Here is a 21,183-nt window from a genome sequence, read left to right on the forward strand (position 1 = left end):
TATTAATGTCAGCATGCCGATGATTAAAAATTGTATTAAGTTACGTTATTAAGTGGACAACATATATTGTATGGGGTTTTATTTGGACTTTTTTTGTTGATTCTGCCCAAAACTAGCACCGTCCTGAGTAAGATAATTGAGACAACGACGCAGACCAAACAAAGCAAAGGAATCTTTAATTTGGAAAGCCTTCTTGTAAGGAAGCCTAGCCATGTGGTGGGTGTTTGTAAATTCTTCTGGGTCTTGTTTTATTTTGCTTGTGAAATTGACTCACCATTTCCAGAGAGGAATTTGTAGAGATCATACCCAATTTGCAAGAAAATGGGCAAATTTCACCTCGGATTCTTTTAGCTAACAAATGATAGTGTTTTTGTATGACCTATTTGTCCAAACGGGTCTCGGATAATATGACTCTATGATCGGGTAAATGGGCTTTATAAGAGTTATCTTACATAGTCACATTAGTTGTGCGGACAATTTTGACAACAAATTATTAGCTAGCAAATGAGTTTTTGTATGACCTATTTGTCCAAACGTGTCTCGGATAATATGACTCTGTGATTGGGTAAGTGGGCTTTATAAGAGTTATCTTACATAGTCACATTGGTTGTCCCGACAATTCAGACAACAAATTATTAGCTAGCAAATGAGAGTGTTTTTGTATGACCTATTTGCCCAAACTGGTCTGGGATAATATGACTCTATGATCGGATAAGTGGTCTTTATAAGAGTTATCTTACACAGTCACATTGATTGTCTGGACAATTCAGACAATAAATTATTAAGGATTCAGATCCGCTGAACAGATAGCTGATCCCATGATTTATGTTTTTGGAGGAAAATCTTTTAGTACCATGCGCAATCAAAATTTGACTTGGCACTTAACCACATTTAAGTGTGTAATAGAAGCAAGCTCTATAAATCCATAATTCGGCAAATAATGTTGATGGACACGCCATCTAGCATTATGGCATTGCACAGGTTACCTTTGGGCAGTGATTTTGCAACTTTTGTTTTAAGTACTTTTTGTATTTGGTTTGAGAAAAGTGTTTTTTACGTAACATGGTGAAAATTGTATTTAATTCTTTAAAGAGTATTTTGTGTTTGAACTTTTTGTTAATGTTTTTGTTTCGAAAATAGAAAATAAAAGTTTGGGAAAACATCACAAAATTATGATAGGATCCTAACACCATTGTATGAGTTATCATTTATCAATAAGAGTCATCTCTACATGAGACGTCGAGTAGTTGTATTTTATTAGGATACTTAGGAGTTAAGTGATAATTTTATATTCATTATAGACATCTATCACTTTAGGACTATTTGTATTATTTAATAGCATTTGTGAGAGGAGTTGAATATTGGTATTATAATACAATTTCTCTATTTTGGGAGTACTCAGCTCACTCGAAATAGCCATTGAGGTCATAACTCCCTTGAACGAGCCTATCTATCATTTCCATGTGTTTTGAACTAATTGATTAGCATCACAAATATCTTTGCCATATTTTTGCAATTAAAACTTTATAAAATCACATATGAACTCAACAAAAATCCTGGGTCCAAAACATCATGTAAAAAACAAAAACATTCTAGACAATGTGTCTGCTTCATGTCCTTACATTTCTTTCTTTGTGGGTTTACCATGTAATTACCCAATTTGCATGCAGAGTGAGTGAAATATGATGTGATGCCCACCACATTCCACACACAAATAATTTGCGTAATTTTTAGTTTGGGACACCTTTGTTTCCGTGAACATGGAAATTCAAAAGCAAAAGGCATCATAACAAAGAGATCATTGTTGTCTCCTATCCCTACGAGAAAGCTACTTCACTCTTCTGTTGCATCACATTTTTTATTTATTCTTTTTTTTTTTTTTTTTACTTTTCATAGTCAAATGGTTTTTCATAGAAGAAGCATCTGAAAGTAAGAGGTTTAACAACCCCACCGCCCATATTGTTCATGCATAATCATGTCTGCTCACCTTATATCACGAATAATTCGATACACATTAATTATGTTTTTTTTTTTCTTTTTTCTTCTTGTCTAAGCTTACATATTTACGTTGTCTTATGTCAATAACTTGGAGACAAATTTGTCTTCATATATAGTTCATAATTTGCATCTTTTGGCAATTTCATATAGCTTTTTTTCTTTTCTGGTGATACAACAAATAAATCACCCTAGCAGCCTCTATAGGAAACAATCGGGCATTAAATTACATATTTACCCTCACAACTCGCAAGAAAAACAAGTCAATCATCTTTCCTACACTTCCTCATCAATCCCCAAATGGCCGTTAATACCATCAATAAGGAAAATCATGCCCTACAAGAAAATTACGCACATTAACACTGATGTTATTATGTTGGACAATGAATTTCTTTCTTAAAATTTCTTTTTTTATAAGATAAAATCCCCAAAATTTAATTCCTCCCACCCCAAAAAAATAGTTTTTTCATAATTTTGACACCTTACAACGAATTTTTTAGTTTCTCCTTTGCCCCCAAGGAGGTTCCTTGATGGCCCCTCCTCCGGCTAGGGTCACTCTCGTAGATTTTCTTTTGTTTTGCATATGATCTATCACTAGTCTAACTGTTTAAAAAACTGCTTCAGTAAGTACTATGTTTATTTAAAAAAAATTGCATTTCTGTCTTTCATTTTCGGTTCTAAAAACAAAAATATTAGCAAACAATTCAAAACATAAAACACGCAAAACTGTTTTCATTTTTATATTACCACATAGAAAGGTTTCATAGGACTTTCTAAATTACATGATGAGTGAGTTTATCGCATGCAATTTTAGAACTTGAAAAGCTGCTCAGCTAGCATTTGGTTGGCAACCATATTTGGAAAAGGTACAAGAAGTGTGCAGCCTACTTCTTTATTTTCTTTCCCCTTCCCTTTACACATCAAATGTTATTCGATCATGAGCCTAAATCCCCCTAAACAAATATAAACAAATTTCTCCTGTTTTTTCATGTTGATGAAGACGCATGGATCTCTAGCTTTTCCAAACCAGCATTTATATTTTGTGAATTATAGAGGCTGATTTGTCACTGCCTCTTTAATAGTGCCTGAGCAAGTGGATGAATGTGAAGCAATTGATCTGTCATAATCTCATCATGTTTCGTTTACAAGAAGCTACCTTTTAAAAAATAATAATAATTTTTTTTTTATTTTTTCTTTTTTTTAAAAAAAAAAAAAAAAAAGAAAAAAAAAAAAGAAGATGTTTCTACCTTGGAGATGGAGTTGGTAGAGAAAATTCGAGAAAAAGAAGCAAATTAAAGAAAAAGTTAAAGTGAGTTGCCTCAAATAAAGTGTTGTGTAGGTCTAAACCAGCAATCATGGCTTTTGAATGGCCGTGATTATCTGTCAACTTTTGACAAATTTTGGGCATGTAATACCACGTGGACATCGGCTAGAGCACCAAGATTTTAACCACAATTTTTTATTTTATTATTTTTTATTTTTAACTTGCCAACTTAGACAGAATTCGGATCGCTTGTCATTTCTTGCATAAAGAGGTAGGTCGGATAATAATAAATCACTTAAAACACTAAACATCTATTAATGTAAAATAGATGTTATAAATAATTTTGAAGAATTGCGTCACTATAATAATGAGTCGTGAGAGAAGGTTTTCTGTTCAAGCAAAAATAATCCTTTAACCTAACGGACTCTTTTCTCGGACGGAACTTTCCTATTTAGATAGAAAAACGCCTCTTATATATCCTTATCCTGAGAGATAATAATATAAATCCTAATGGTATGTCTTACATAGGATCCTGTCTTGAAGACATTTGGAACAGACAAATTGGAAGAAACCATGGGTGAAGTTGTGTTAACCATCGTTTTCTCATCCGTTAAAAACATATAAAAGTGGCTATACAAGTCAACCGGACCAAGAGAAGTCAAGGTTTAACTCTATCGGATTCTTAATACAAAGTAATTAGATGAATAATATAAGAAGTAAAAAAGGTTAAAAAAAAAGATATGCATATATATCCCCTGTTCCCCTTGGAGATTGGAATCTATCCCAACCCCAAGAAAAGGCCTAACTTTAAGAACCTGTCAACATTAAGCTATATATGTCCATGGAAGACATTGCATAAGGACAATACTTGTGTTGTGTCGATATGACAATGCCCAGCTCCTTAAAAAAAGAGAGCAAAAAAAAACATTTATTAGGTTGAATGGTTTGGTACTTGGTAGGTCTATAATGTAAATATCAGGGCTGCCTTTTCTTTAATCTCCAGGCCTTGCTTTTAAAACTTGAACTGAAATTCGGCAGCTGTTTGTGCATATTTGAGTGTTTGAATTTGACTTTTGAGAAAAAATCAGAAGCAATAATAATAATGCAAACTGCCGTTGTCCACACTGCTTGCTTCTCTTTACTTTACAAACAACCCTCTCATAAATCTTACAATTATGGAAACGGGAATTAATTGCATCAGGCACGAGAGCGTGTGCCTTGTTGAATAGGATGTCTCCGTTTCAAAAATTAATTGTATTTTTATATACCGATAAAGATAAATACACCAATTTTAAATTATAAATATGAATGAAGAGACGTTAGATCTCGAGAAATGATATAGTAAATGTATAAATTTACCATTGAATTTGTGTGGGATTCACATGAATCTACAAATCTAATTATTGATATATTGAATTTATATGATGAGATGGGAAAAATATGAGAAAAATATTGACGTAAATCACTCATCTTAAACCTCTAATGAGCAATTAAATCTATTATGTTTTGTTAGTGTGTTTTGGAATGTATTTTTTTTAAAAAAAATTTATTTAGAAAGTATTCTAACGATGCATAAATGTAAAAACTGCTTTTGTATTTTTAAGTGTTGATGTAGCTTTTGGTACGGTTTGACCGGTGATGAGTTACCTGTAAAATAATAAGAGTGTCAAAGGATTCACTGGTACGGAGACTAAGAAGACTCCGATGCTTAAATAAGGAATACAAATCCCAATATTTATAGGATTCATATCATCATGTGAGATACCATCTCTTCAACTACATTAAACATGAGAATGGATAATAATTGCATCCATCACAATCTCTCATAAGAAGGATGCACATTCTAAGATTTTGGGTCTCAAATATCTCACATACTCCAAGTAATCTCACCCACCATATAAACATGGAGCATCAATACGGAAAGCGGCTACATAAAACCCTATAAAAGGGACACAAGGCATCAGATAAAAGGGACTGAATTCCTTTAAAAAAAAACCATAGCTCATTGCTATATTATCATTCTAAATAAGAATGCTAACTTAAGAATCGAAGTTTCCCCAGTCTCCCATCCGGCGAATCTTTTGACGCTCTTTCCATTTTGCAAGTAGCTCATCACTGGCCAAATCGTAGCAAAAATTGCATCAACAAAAAGTATCTTGTGTTTAGATCATATGTTGATATTTTTATTTTGATGAGAGAAAACAGAAGACCTTTTAACAAATAAATGCACCTAAGATTTCAATATGTTTGTATCAACATGGACACGGGGTTTCCTTTTAGTCTAATTTCTTTGATTTTTAATGAATATCTTCATGTTTATAATAGGGGGATTGCTTTCGGATCCATGTCTCCTGCATCTAAACAAAACCAGGACACTCCCCTCCTCCAGTAGGCGGAGAATCTCCGTCAAGCGCGGGTGTTTGACTGGCGTCAGAACCAGAGCCCAAAAAAGAGAATCTTTGGACAGAAAAATCAATCCAAAGGTGAAAAAAAGAAAGAAAGAAGAAGACCTAATATTGCGGACAATGCTACTCGAGGGGGAGACATGCACCAATAATATTTGAAACGAAGAATCCTCAACAGTATCTCCATTTGATGTTTTCCATTTACACCAGGTGACATGGGGAGTGTGCCCTTTTATTACTAACACCAAGCCACCTATCGTCACCAATTTTTTACTATGACGTTTGTTTTCCTCTTAAATGTGAGATAATTTCTAAAATTATTATTGAATTTTAGATAATTATTATTAAATTTTGAATCAGAATTTTAAAAACCGTATCATATTTAAAAAATACAAGGAAGACTTCAGTCCTCCACTATAATCTTATTTATTAGGGAAGTATATTTCCTTTAACATGTAAAAAATCAAGGATATTCTTCTTAATTATTCCTACAGCTTGTAAGGGGTTTTTTTTATTTTTTATTTTGACATGTCCACACAAGAGGAAAGAGAGAAGATTCGAACTAATGACCTCCGCTTAATGAAGTGTGGTCCCTAGGGACTTCTATAAGAACTCTAGAGTTACTGAATAAAAAAATAAAAACAAACATTACTTACCCTAATCTATTTCAAAAATGGGTCATAAATCCTCTAACACCACCATGTCCATAGGACTCCATACCATATGTAGCTCAAAAACAAACAAAAAAGCATCAGACTATGTTTGTTTGTCTTCTTTTTTTTCGGTTTTTGGGTTTTTTTTTTTAATTTTTTTTGGTGGTGGGGTTAAGAACATCACTGGCATATTTTCACAGCACAAGCAAATAGCAATGTACCCAGAGTAGGCTATATTAATCCCAATCTTCCGTTGCAGTTTAAGGCCAAGTAGGCCATGTTAAGCTTCTTTTACAAATAGAGGCTCAGTCTGCGGGATGTGTATATTATAAAAAAACAAAATAAATAAGAAGGTAGCTGAATGTTGCCCAATCAAATGATAATATGGTAAAAGAGTGATATATGTCAAATAGGCTGTTGATACTCTGATGCATACATATCAATCTCTTTTCAAATTTAGTGTATGACCATTATCCGGTTTGACAATCCTTTTTAAGGAACAACCCAAAATACAAAATACAAAATACTCAAAACTATTTTTACCTTTATGTCATATTACAACCAAAAAGCAAAATACACCTAAAAAAGCATTGTCAAACGAAAGGCAATCTGAACTTTTGTATTCAGTTTAAATAACCAAGATGGAAAGCACCCAGAAGACATTCTCAAGCTAAATTATGGTGCATTAGGGGGGAAAAAGTGATGATAGAATGGAATTGATAAGGTGGAAAACCATCTTAGCATGCCATCATTAAGGTGGTAGGGCTCAAAAGTTGTACATTGGATAGGACTAAGTTTCAAGTCTTCCCAAGAGCTTTCTTACCAGCTTCCTCACCTAATAAACACCAATAGCCACAAACCCCGCAGAATAAATATACCACAAAAGAGAAAAAAGGACAATGATATAACAACACATATCCCATGAAATCTGATTAAAATAGAAAGATAACTTTGTCTGAGATTTCTCTGTACATGCTGTGATTGTAATCTAAGCAGTAATTAGTAGATTATTGAGACTTAAACTGCAAGAAACTTTGTAGCATCAGATTAAGGGTTGTTATGCAGCCGACCTAGTGTGAGCATCAGCAATGGAACTAAGCTAGATTATTTCAGATCCAAACAGCTGCATCTAGTAAGATTAAAAATGACAGCAGGAACAAGAGAGGCTCTGTAAGAGAGAGATTTCAAAAAGTTCAGAATGCTTCAACATATATGCATTCGCAAGGTATCATACATTACACCAACAAATTCATACACATTTATTTGCATACAGCTCAACTCAACTCAACTGCGCTGCAGTATATATATGTACTAATGTGTATGCACATATTTACGTATTTAATCCTCACAGGATTTTCAAGAACCAAAACAGCTAGCTAGTCGGACGACTTAGACGTTACCCAGAAGACAGAACCTCACCAGGCCAGTACAACCTCTACCGTGGGTTTATTCAAAAGCCCAGCAGAAATGATTGGAAAACACATGAACTGGTTCAGAATGAATGTATCGTGCACATTTAGCTGATTAGAGGCCTCCTAATAGCAAAGACTTCTTTTTGCATTCTAGGTCAGGTGAAGGGGGCCAATCCAAGTGTTCCTCTACAAAGACAACAGACACTCTCAACAGCTGGTGCCACTCGCTTTCTGAGTTATTCCAGCTTTATGATTTCATGCCACGGTGAACAAATAAAACCACCAAAAATAAATAGGAGTTAAATCTAAAAAATGGCCCTTGTGGTTTTTATGTTTATCAAAATACTCTTTAGGTATTAGAAAGTGATAATGTTGTGCTTGGACTTTCTGAGTTTATTAAATATGACCGCCCGTTTGCCATATGTATAAAAAACCAAGTAAGACTGATAAAATGTTGTCACATGTATATCTCTACCATATAAGCATATCCCCTTTAAAAAAATAATAAAAATAATAATAAGAAGAAAAGGGGGCGTCGGTAGGGTAGTCCACTTTGACCCGCACTAGGGGGAGGGGGGTGAGAAAGTCCCCCGACCCATCCTCTCCCACCTGGGGGTGGGTCACGCGGGACTTCCCAACCCTAGTAACCACCGTAGAGGTGGGGCGGCCCCCTCGTGAGCACATCTTTAGGGGTGGGGGTCCCTGCAACCCATCCTCTCCCGCTTTTGTGGGTCCTTACATTTTAAAAGGACTTCGGATATAAAGAATATTCATCACACTTCATTAGTAACAGAATATTGTGGTTCTTTTGTCAATAAATTGAAGCTTGAGTCTCTATAACATATTCATTAGCTGTCTCACACAATTCACTAGATACCATTCAGAAAACACTGACTCCTTTGTAAGCACCACCAAATAAGACCAGACAATCAGACACAAAGTTGAGACTCCAAAGATCCTTCAACTTGCCGTTAGATTTAACAATGGCAAGCCGATTAAGCACTAATCTTGACGAGGAACGTTGATAAGGGAGGGCTCTTCGGACCCACCCCTACAGAGTAAACCTCAAATCCGTGCATGGATTAGGGTGAATCGTTGGCTTTTTACACCAGGGGGTGTGGCCCCAAGGGGTTGGCCTAGTGGTTGAGGCTTATGGTCTTAGGGAGTATCACCCCTTAGATCCCAAGTTGCACTAATCGTATAAACTCAGATAGCCTAAAGACCAATTTTATCATTTTCTAAGACTCAAGGAGTGTTTTGATAAACATGAAAACCACAAAAGCTATTTTAGGATTTAATCCCAAAAAAAAAAAGGAAAAAGAAAGGGTCATCTCGTTGGAAGGAGGACCTGCAATGGCAGAAACTATTGACCCTATTCTTGCTCCTAGCTATCTATTACATGTCTAGGAAGCCAGGAATCCTAAATATGAGGGATCCCTCAAAACTGAGAAGGGCAGGCAGGGCTTCTGCAAAGCCTCACCCCTCTTCCCAGTGCAGAATCAGCAGACCTCATTACTGAGATATGGGAAATCATTTTTAAATAAACAGCAAAAACAATTGTATTGAATCCACTTTCTACTACCTGTGTACATGGGTTGCGCCCTTGCGCTTATTTAAGAATTGATATTACCTATCAAAAAAAAAAAAAAAAAGACCAACTAACACTTTGACTTTACTTTAATTCATTAGGTTCAGTAGTAGGTTTGCTTGCTCAACAATGCCGACTTGGATGACCTGAGATTTGGGGGAAGTTCTTGGTCCAATAGAAAAGAAGCTGGATCCATTCTTAGGAAGCCAGATAGATTTTCTAGCGAATTTGGAAGCTGGAAGCTGACATTTTCCATTGGAACCATTAAAAATACGGAAAACAATTTAGCATATTTCTCCATCTATGCCATGCAGACATTGCAGAAACCAAAGACTATCACCATCAGAAACTTTTAGCATCAAACTAAAGGTCCTCATGTCATGGACCTTAGGAGCAAAAGCAAGGTCAATATATCTGGTTCATATCAAGGAAAGACCCAGAATGTTTTTCACGCCAGAATAAAGGGAGTGGAGTCAAAATACCCAACACATATAAGGGGCGATCACACCCCCTAGCCTTTGCTTGTATTTGTCCTTAGTCTGTACGCATCTAAGTGTGCATAAATTACATACAGATATATGGGTTTGCATGTATATATGCACTTTACAGACAGATATACATAATCAACCAAAAATCAAATCTTTATTAACTGCAACAACGTACTTTAATCATGGCGATCCAACGGTAATTCGCTTATAAGCAATGCACATGCACACTGCAATGTAGGGTGCACACAAATTAAAACATGGAAATGCCAAGAACCTATGCTTCAACCTACGCATTTACCACTGGTGAAGGATTTGCCCTCAACCAGCCAATCTGTCAATTGAAATGGTTCCACCCATCTTATCTTACGGGCACTGACATTCTAGTGATACAGTATCTTGCAACAGAAAACTTACAGTTGCAGATCTGAAGCAACTACATTGGTGCTCTGGGAAATATATTAAACGCTGACATGTGGCTATGTCATCCTGATTAAAATGCATTGTTCCATTTTCAAATATATTAAACCACATTGGAATATGTATTTATCTGCATTGTGGATAGCCAGATAAATACAAGAAAGGCTGACTAGCAGTGGATGGATAATATGGACATTGACATGCTCCCAAAAGACTTATCACGAACATTAAGTAACTATGGATTTTTTTGGAACCTGGCTGAGGATGAGGAAATGGATATCCAGTCGCAGAACCATTCAAATATGTAGAGCAAGAGTAGTTACAGCAACTCATCATGCACCAGAACTAACACAAACACCTATAACTCTATTTTCTTAGGCTTTTTTTCATTCCATTTTCAAAGACATATTTTAAGCCCATTCCTCCAGAAGTAAGTCGCTTATTCAGTTACACCTAATGAAACACGTTCCAGATCCTAAATTATATATGCTGTTTTCCATTCATAACCATTCAATATAATGATGCAGTATTTGAGTAACAGTCCGACAAGCTACAACATTAGCTTCTATCGTTTACCACACAACAAACCGCAGTTTCTCAAGAAGAGTGAACATGTGGGGACTCAGGTCAGGGCAAAGCCCCAGAATATTACTGATCAGTCATTCATCATTCAATTTCAAGGACAAAAGACAAAATCCACCAGTTAGAGACTCTAGATGGAAAAAAGGATATAAATTTAGAACATTAAATGGATTACCCTATGCAAGGAACAACCTTTACCATGCCTGACTATCGAACTCACGTGAAATTGTATACCGGAGACCTATGGTAGAATTCCTTATTACCAATCAGGCTACTACTAAACTATTCAGAACACAGGTAACCTCAGTTTCCATCGAACATTCAAAACGCTCCAATTAGCTACTACATATTAAACCAATAGAAGCAACTTAATGCCATAAGAAGAAAACCAAAATGGCAACGTTACCATTCCCGCATCAAAATTGCTAGTATATCCATCTTGTTACCATCTACTAACAAAATTAGACACAGATAGCAATTCAACTAAATATTAAATTCCACCGAGCCAATGATTAATTTCCATATTGTTACACCTACTTGCCTACAATCCCCCAGCAAAAAAAAAAAAATCACCACCTAAACATTAGCCCAAAAAGAAAACAAAAAGTAGAGGAGACAAGAAAAAAAGAAAAAGAAACACTCACTGGAAAACCAATTGACAATTGGCCATTTCCCTCAGCGCCTGGAACTCGCTCTCTCCCTTTCCACTTTCTGTGAGAAAATCTTCGTCGCAAACATATTATCATCGAAAAACTCCTTGTATGGGTGATTCTTCGGCACGAGCCTCCGAAACTTGTCAAAATGTTTCTCGGCCTCGTCTTTCTTACCCAGCAGAGTGTACAAAATTCCCTGACACAAATACGGCCTAAAATCCCTCGGCTCCTCCTTCTCAAGCTGCTGATAAACCTTCAAAGCCTCGAGATAATTCCCTTCCACAACCTTAATCTGCGCCACCAAGAGCTTGAAATCCCTCACATCTGACTTCCTTCCCAGCTTCTCGCACTTCTTCATTGCCTGCTCAACTCTCTTCGAAACGTCCTCCACAGAATTCTCATCCGAATTTTCGGACGACACCATCACGAGGCCGTGATAGGCCTCGACGCGAAACGGGTCTTTCTTCAGAATTTCCTCGAACTCATTTCTCGCCAGTTCCTGCTCTCCAATGTAGCTATGGACGTTGGCTTTCAACAATGGCCATTCGTTCTCTTCGGGTTCGAGCTCGATCAGACGGTCCAGGACCAGGATCGCTTCTCTGAAATTCCTGGCCTTGATTCGGACCTCCATGAGGGATCGTAGAGCTTCGATGTCGTTGGGGTCGTGGCTCAATTGCTCTTCTATGATCCTCTCCGTTTCTTCCGGCGAAGAATCCATGGCCGTCGATTCCCTGGTGGACTCCACTGTGGGCGGAGCGGTCGGGGCGGCGATGGCCGGTTTGTGGTGGAACCGCATGAAGAAGAACGCAGCGGCGGCGGCTATGGTGGCACAAGTGGTTCTAATGAGGGGGTTTAGGGTTTGGGAGAGCTGGGGTGTAGGGCTTCGGAGGGTTTGGTGATGTGGGGTCGACGAGGATGAGGCTTTGATGGACGATTGCGATGATGAAGATGGTGGGGTCTTCAAAGAGATTGAAGAAATGGGCCGTGAGAATGACGGACGGTGGTGATTGAGTGAGAGGTGAAGGGGTTGGTGACGGTAGCTCAGTCTGCCAAGGGACTCCATTTTGAGAGAAGAGAGCGAGAGAGCCTAAAACCCTCAGTCTGTGATAGAAGGGCGTGGGTTTTGATTCAAAACCCCTGGCCCTCAGAATATGCCGTTTTCTCATAATTCGATGCATCCGCTCAAGTAATTGTGGTTCTACATAGACGACAGTCGTTTATTTGAGTCCCCACGACTGGTCGTTTTTTAAAATTCCAATTGATAATGACAACTATTATTCAAGAGGCCCCGTCCCTTTCTACGAATCAAATAACAACGACTTACAAAGAGGAGGATTCATTTCTTAGAAATGCGTTTGGTTACTGAGAAACCTAAAGAAATGGTGAGTAAATGTGGATATTGATTCATTCTGTTCAAATTCATGAACATACAAATTTCACACAAGCCAAAAATAGTTGTGTTGGTCTCTGTTGTTGCATTGAGCTTCCTGTTTTATTTTGTTCCAAACTCTTGAAAATATAATAGTTAGGAAATAAAATAATAAAATATATATATATATATATAATAATAATAATAATAATAATAAAATAGTCTTTTAGAGCGTGTAGTGAAAAAATAAGTAAAGTAAAGAATGTTACTTTTTGGATAGGTAAAAATTGAAGAGCACTCTTGGAGATGCTCTTTTAAATTCACGTGATAGTCACATAAGTGCTACACTGCATAATATAGGCGAAAACAATAAGTAATAAAAATTGACAAATAAATTTAATTGATCAGCGATTAATATGGTGAGCGACACTTGAACTAGGCTGTAAGGAATTTATAATAAAAAAAAGAGCATGTTACACATTATTCTCGCAATCATCTTTCAATTACCATTGAACTTTAACACCTATAAGGGCAATTTAAAAGAAAAACGAATTGCCACATAAAGAAGGCAAACTAATATTGCACTATGATTATATGAGCAAAGGGTTATGCACTTTTGCAATTATTGATGAAGAATAATGCTAGAAACTGGGTTTTTATCATACAATGTTGTCGACACAATAATTTCAACCAACTATTTGATCAAATATTATTACAAAAAAAAAGTCTAAAAATTATTTGAAACTGTCACATTTATGTTGTGAATTAATTATGTGATAAAAATATAATAAATGACATGAATAGTCAAGAGGACAATTTTTGGATAAGATGCAATTATCCAATGCTGCTTTGGGCCAATTTCAAAAAAGCCCAATGTATCCAACATTATTAACTGGGCCCAACTTAGACCGTCGATGTGGGATGACCAAAAAAGCATGTTCTTCCGTTCTTGTGAGTACTGTGTAGGGAATAGGAAATGGACTGGAGAATATCCCGTTTATAGTTATGATTTTTTTAAAAAAATTTAAAGCCATAAATGAGACATGTTCACTAATAAAAAATAACAATAAAATATTATTTCATCTTAAAAAAATATATAAAATAAAATAATAAAATAATAATGGGTGGCCAAGGGACAAACCCGAAAAAAAAAAAAAAAAAAAAAAATCGTTCGGCCCTTGTGGGTGTTCAAGGTGGCTTAATGGGGACAATTTTTGGATAAGATACAATTATCCAATGCTGCTTTGGGCCAATTTCAAAAAAGCCCAATGTATCCAACATTATTAACTGGGCCCAACTTAGACCGTCGATGTGGGATGACCAAAAACATAAAAAAGCATGTTCTTCAGTTCTTGTGAGTACTGTGAAGTGGGCTTAAAAATTCTTTGCACATATTTTGCTCTGAATTTAACACTTGCCTTTTTATTTTTCCTTTTTGTCGTGGGTCGAATCAATTCGATATTTAATCAAGATTTTTAGTTATTTTGGTGAGACCGCTAATAATGTTCTAAGTGAATTTTTTCCAAAAAAATATAATCATAGTAAACTTATCGCATTGTCTAAATTTTCTTGTATAATCATAAAAATATCCAATCAGAAAAAGAAAACCAAATAATAGAATCAAAAAGTCAAAAACGTTTATTGTTTTATTAATAAAACAATATGGATGTGATCATTCTTATCATTTAAAAGAAAGAAAACATTCTAAACGAATTCCCACCTCTCCAAAATGAAACCCACATTCTCGGAAAAAGACAACAGGGATTTAAATGCAACCAACCGAGGTAATCTTTTAGGAACCAAACACCCCATTAAATTCACAAGAATGATAGAGACACAACTTAGAAATACAATTTTGACCTAACTTTTTTCTTATGTGGTCATTTAAAAATAATAATAATAATAATAATAATAATAATAATAAATACTGAATTAATAACATCCTATATGATCCCTTTTTTATTTTGCTTTTTTTTTTTTAAAAGAAAAAAAATTGTCATTATTATGAAGAAAAAATATTTTGCATTTCATTTACGATGTTTACCCAAGAAACACCATACATGAATGCATAAATTTTTTTAGAAAAAATTATACTTTACCCCTCAAAGTTGCAGGCCAATTTTAATTTAACATCCAATGTTTCAAAAATTGCTATGCACCCAATCAAATTGTCATAATTTTTCAATGTGGCATATCCGTTAACCATTTCCGCCTCATCAAAGTGTAATTTTTCCTTTTTTTATTTTTTTTTTTTTATGATTTTCTCTCTCCCTCTCACTCTTTGTTTAGCATTTCTCACTCCTCTTTTCTTTTCTTTTTCCCTCTTTCTACCCAAACGCCTCTCTCTCTCTATTTATGCAAAAATAGAAAAGTGATGATTTGACTAGTTGTTTTAAATAGATTTATTTATTTATTTATTTATTATTATTATTATTATTATTTAAATGCCCACACAAAGGAATAAGAAGCTAGATAAATTCAAACTAATGGTCTCTGTTTCATGAGGCGTGATTCATAGGCGATTGAGCTATGACTTTTTCTTTAAATTGGCAAAAAGAGATGAGAGAAAACCATAAGGAAGCTTAAAGCCTCGCAGCCCACACATTTTTCATGTTTCCCCTTCTTCTTTTTTATTTGACAAAAACAGACGGAGACACAGCCATATAATTATATAAACATTGAACAACAAAGGGTTAGGTCACTTAGGCCTAGTCTCCTAGAGCACTAGCAGTTAGATTTTCTTTGAATTAAATTATTATTTTTTCTCTATTTATATAAACTTGACAATACTCTTGTGTTTTGAAAATACCTTTAAAAGTTACAAAAATTCGCAATTAAGAATACTAAGCTTCAATTTCTTTCAATTACAGCATTCCGTTAGAATTCTGCATTAAATATGGTCAAAATTTTTTAATTATAAAAAATATGCAAAGAATCAACTGTTTATTTATTTATTTTTTTTAAGAAAACATCTTTACATTTAAAAAAAAAAAAAAAGTATTTTAACAAAATTTAACAAAAAGTCATAACGGAATGCTTAATTGAAAAAAATTAAAATCTCTATTAGAATATATGAGCTCGATATCCTTAATTAAGAGTTTTTTAAACTTTAAAATAGCGTCAAAAAATAGTGTCGAGCTAAGTGAAAGTTTAGGGAGATTTTTTTTAGTTTCTCCAGTTTTTATTTATTTATTTATTTATTTTATATTCTCTCTGAACACTTTTGATTTCCTTGGTGTTCCTTTGGGTTATAAAACATCAAAAAAGTACTGATAGTGCTCTTACAGCGTCGTAGCCCCCCACACGTTGATAATTCAGACGTACGTACCACACACCGTTAATGTCACCGTCCCACATCGACCAAAACCGAAAAGAGCGTGATGTGGACAACCTTCAAAAATGGTCCACCCGAAATCCATCTCAAGGAAAAACCAAAAATAACGCAACCAAAAACCAAAAAAAATAAAGAGATGATGGCAAAATTTAAAACTACAATCGAGTGCTCGAGGCACGCAAGTCGCATGCAATGGAATACAGCAGGGCGTCGCCACGTGTTGCGACTCTAAATTACCCTATGCCACCCGACGGCCACATGCTGTTGGCACGGACCGTCACGTTTCCCAACTACTGTTCACCATTTTTGAACATTAATTAGTTAGTCGCATAAAAAAACACACACACACATATAATATTTCAAATACACCACGACGACGACGTTTATTTGAGCTTCTTTAATTATTTCCTTGTCTCGATTCTTTCTTCTTATTCTGTCCGTACCCTTCGGTTGCCAATCTCATTACACAACAACAAGCTGGCCTCGGCCCAACGCTGTTCGCACGAATGCAACTAGTCGTTGGATTCTTTTTTGGAAGAATCCGAAAGCATCTTGGGAATCCTCTGCCTTGTTCCCATTTCCGTAGCTGCCTTCTCTTCCCTGCTCTGTGTGTACGCCTCGAAAAACTCCTTGTTCTCCTTCTCCAACTCCTTCCACACTGTAATATTTTTAAAATAATCACAAAAGAGATTTTACATGGCTCTGCCTATGACTGAAAAGCTTGCTCTTACCTGTTGAAGTGATGACAGGTTTGATATTTGCATGCTTGGAGAGGGCCTCCATGCACTCTTCCTTGCTCATGTTGAATATGATGCACTCCTCGATCAGATGGTGCACCTGCATCAAGTGATCATGGTTAATCTTGATGGAATTGAAATTTGAATCAGAGAGATGGAGAAGGATTGATGATCAACAGAAACTTACCATGCGTATGTATGAAGCTGATGAGTCTTCCATGATTGATCGTATGGTGTAGAAGCTCCTATATATGGGAAAGCCAACAAATGGAAACAACTAGATTTCCAGCAAAAGTTATAGGAGATAGAAGGAAAGTTGATGATAAGACAACAAAATAAGAGAGAGAATATGATCGAGAAGGAAAGGCAAATGGTTGAATTTATAAAGGAGGCTGGGTAGGTTAAAACAGATAGTTTTAAAAAATAAAATAAAATAATAAATAAAGGGCAGATGATATGATGTCAGTAGGATTGTGGGGCCCAAAGTCCCACGTGGGACGAGGAAGATGATTGGAGGAGAGGGGATTAGAGGAGATTCCATAAGCAGCCCTTGTTTGTTTCTTACGTGGCCACTAAGGCACAATGTCCACGTGACAGTGGGGTCCCCTCACCTTGCATTTTACAGCCCTAATAATTAATAAAATCATCGTTTGCTGATGTACCAGTTTCCAAGGCACAAATATGGGCCCACATGAACCAACGGCCCGTGAAACTGCCGTAGCGTCTTCGTTTACTCTTTTATTCTACTAAGGCTGCCCTGCGGCTCCACTCCACCCTTCTACTACCGGCTCTTGCCAATGTGCATCAGTGCATGAGAAGAAAATAATAATATGATAGGAACCCCATGCTAAGGGTGATTTAGATATTAAAATTTCAATTTTTGATTTTATAAATTTGAGACATAAATTTAGGATCATTTTAAATTTGCAACTTCACCCAAAATCTTGTCAGATAAATAATAAAAATTACATTAAAACATAATTACACTCTAAATACAAGATTTTTTCTTTTTCTTTTTTTTTTTTTTTTAAAAAAAAAAAAACGAACCATAACAGTAGGCATGACGTACAACAACTAAGATGGAATTGACATGGCTAAAGTATAAATGATAACTATATTAAAATAGGAGGGGCCAAAAAATGAATGATAAATATATTAATATTAAATATTAAATCAACATATAAAAAAATAAAATTAGTATCTATTTAGTGTTAAGAAAATATAAGCAAAATAAGAGATAAAAAATAATTTTTTCTTAAAATATTTCAATTTTCAATTCAATCATGTATTAAAATGGAACTTGATGTTCTCTTAAATCCCTAAAATCATCTATGATTGAAAGTTGTGTTGGCAACCAGAAGGAAACAAGAAAAAAGAAAAAGAAAAAGAGCATTTTATTTAGGTTTGAGAGGTCCAATACATTTTTAAAAATTATGGACCGATTTTTATTAGGGGTGTCAACCTGGTCCCGGTTTCCGGCTATTGGCCAAAACCAGGGTACCCTATTTTTTTATTTTGAAAAACCGGAACCGGAACCGGTTACCCGGTTATATAATAACCGGCCAGTTCTAGTTGGTACCCAATTATCCGGATCGGGAAACTGTTTTTTTTTTAAAAAAAAAAAAAAAAAAAAATCATTTTTGGCTTATTTTAAGTATTGAGCCTAATGTTTGGGTTTATTTGAGGTATTGGGTCTAATTTTTGTGATTAATTTAACAATTTTGTTCCCATTTAAAAAAAAAAAAAAATTAGCATCTTTGTCCCAATAAGTTGGGTTTTGTTGCATGTGATTGTTCAAAAAAAAAAAAAAAAACCTAAAGATTCCCTAAAAAATCCTAAAAAAATCATTGTTTTTGGCTTTTTGGGCCTAAAAAAAATAAAAATCCAACGTTTAAAAATATCCTAAAACTTCCTTGTTTACAAATGTCCTAAAAATGCCCTAAAAAAATTTTAAAAAATATATATATATATATATTATTTTATATATATACCCGGTTACCCGGTTATAACCGGGTGCTAAAAACCGGAATTGGAACCGGGTACCCAGTTACCCCTTTTTTCCAACTGGTTTCCCGGTTGGTACCCGGCTTTTTTTTACATCCCTAGTTTTTATGGGTCCAAGCCAAACAAAAATTTGTTGGACTACTTTCTTTTGAGCTCAGGCCAAGCTAAAATTTTTTGTCTCAAATGCAATTTTAAAAGCATATTTAATAAAAAATTACAAAACAGGGGGTGGCCATGGCTCACCCCCATCTGTGAAAGCGTCTGTCTCTGACAACAACTATTGCTGAGCTATGGCGTCGACTGTTAACGATAGCTCTATAACATTAGCCAGCTTTACAATTTTTGTGAATAATGTTGTGAATAGTATCGTGGATAGTGTTTTGAATAGTATTGTGACTTGCGAACAGTACCATAAATAGTGCTACAATAGATCTTATTAATTGTGAAACGAATCAAACGATAATGGATCCAGCTTACATGCATGTATGCTGTAGTTTAATCAATGGTCAAGATTAAATATCTCAAAATTTCTCTTCATTTTCTCTTTCCTATTAAAAGCTTTTAAAAATAAGTCAACTTTAAGATTCAATCTTAACGGTTGATTAAAGTACAACATATATGCTATTATTAAAATAATAGCATGTAAAGCTAAGAAAATACCATCTATTTCAAGAAAGTAATATACATCCTAGATCCTACTACAATGGGAAATTCATTATATAAGATCGATCAGTATATGTTGAGTTATCTGTGTAACCTAGGGCTGGCAAAACGGGTAATCGGGTAGACCCGATTAGGACCCGTTAAGACCCGCGACCCGATTACCCGAAACACGAACACGACCCGTTTAGCTAAACGGGTTAGCGGGTCTGACACGATTATAACACGAAAAATATCCGGGTAACCCGACACGACCCGCTTAACCCGTTTAGCATAACCGGGTCATACCGGGTAGACACGACACGACCCGACACGACCCGACCCGTTAAAAAAAAAAACCTTAATCAAAATTGGAAAAAATAATTTAATAAAGGGATCTCTTAATCCAAAGAACTAGTCAAATTTATCCTAACCATCCAAGAAGAATAAAAAATTTTAAAAGAGAATGTTTTAATATATAAATAATGATTTAAAAGATAATGTTTTAATATATAGACTCACATATAAAAAGTAACGGAAAAACAAGGAATAGGCCAGTGAAGTGAAAACTATGAAGTCGTGAAGTGAAGAGTGAAATGAAGCCGTGAGTGAGTTAGTAAGTGTTAGGGTTAATTTAGTTAGAACTTAGACATAGGTTTTTTTATAAAAAAAATATAATAATAATAATAAAAAATATATATAAAAAATTAAATGGGTCTGGCGGGTCACCCGAGACCCGCCAGACCCGATTGACCCGGTTGACCCGCCAGACCCGATTGACCCGCCAGACCCGGTTGACCCGACTGACCCGCCAGACCCGGTTGACCCGACTGACCCGCCAGACACGAATTTAATCGTGTCTTAATCGGGTAGACCCGATTAAGATCCGAACCCGATAAGCCCAAACCCAATACCTGTTAACTTCGTGTCGTGTTCGTGTCGGGTTCGCGGGTCGTGTCAAAATTGCCAGCCCTAGTGTAACCATTGCAATCTTTAATTTCTCATTTTGTAATTTCACATTAACTCACACCTGTCGTATATAGTGGTGTGCGTGTTTTTTGTAGATGTATTAAACATTGACTTTGTCTATAAACTAAAACACTTTCATGGTATCAGAGCTTATTGCTCACCTTCTATATATGTTCCTCATCAAGCTCCTCTGCCCAATTCATACTACCAAATATTGGGCACCTTCAAACTATACTCAAATTGGAGGGGTCCTAACTACTTAATGTGGTTAAACCAATTTACTCAACTTTTAAAAAGTAAAGATTTGATTGGCTTAGTGGATATTGTTCTAAATCGTGCCCGTCCAAATTTCTCCTTGATGATCAAGGGAAAGTTACCGTTGCTCTTGGCCCAGATTTTATTTTATGATATGAACCCCATGGTAAGGGTGATTTTGATATTAAATTTTTCAAATTTTGATTTTATAAATTTGAGACCTAAATTTAGGATCATTTTAAATTTGCAACTTCTCTCAACTCTCTTGTCAAATAAATAATAAAAATTAGGAGAAATTTTGCAAAGGCCCCCTTAACTTTCATGCTTTTTGAGAAGACCTACAACGTTTAAAAACTCTCAATTAATATTGCACCAATCAAACTTTTAATTTGATGCAATTTACCCCACTCCATTAGATT

At 35.4% G+C, this 21,183-nt stretch overlaps 2 protein-coding genes across 4 annotated transcripts; both read right to left on the reverse strand.

Moving 5' to 3' along the window:
- Nucleotides 1-4,823: 4,823 nt before the first annotated feature.
- On the reverse strand, nt 4,824-12,592 carry LOC132162520 (protein SLOW GREEN 1, chloroplastic-like). Of its 3 annotated transcripts, none has more exons than XM_059572751.1 (2): nt 11,449-12,592; nt 4,824-4,906 (listed from the first exon to the last, which is right to left on the reverse strand). In XM_059572751.1, the coding sequence occupies exon 1, from the start codon at nt 12,518-12,520 to the stop codon at nt 11,480-11,482; it is 1,041 nt and encodes a 346-aa protein (XP_059428734.1). In that variant the 5' UTR covers nt 12,521-12,592; the 3' UTR covers nt 4,824-4,906; nt 11,449-11,479. The 3 variants fall into 3 exon arrangements, with proteins under 3 accessions (XP_059428734.1, XP_059428735.1, XP_059428733.1); XM_059572752.1 differs by lacking the exon at nt 4,824-4,906 and adding an exon at nt 5,293-5,374; XM_059572750.1 differs by lacking the exon at nt 4,824-4,906 and adding an exon at nt 6,719-7,152.
- Nucleotides 12,593-16,285: 3,693 nt separating this feature from the next.
- Nucleotides 16,286-17,250, reverse strand: LOC132161972 (uncharacterized). Its single transcript, XM_059572201.1, has 3 exons — nt 17,085-17,250; nt 16,892-16,997; nt 16,286-16,818 (listed from the first exon to the last, which is right to left on the reverse strand). Exons 1-3 carry the CDS (start codon nt 17,115-17,117, stop codon nt 16,673-16,675), a joined length of 285 nt encoding a protein of 94 aa, XP_059428184.1. The 5' UTR covers nt 17,118-17,250; the 3' UTR covers nt 16,286-16,672.
- Nucleotides 17,251-21,183: the final 3,933 nt, after the last annotated feature.

Source organism: Corylus avellana, chromosome ca9, assembly GCF_901000735.1.
Source record: "Corylus avellana chromosome ca9, CavTom2PMs-1.0".
In the NCBI taxonomy this organism is placed as follows: domain Eukaryota; kingdom Viridiplantae; phylum Streptophyta; class Magnoliopsida; order Fagales; family Betulaceae; genus Corylus; species Corylus avellana.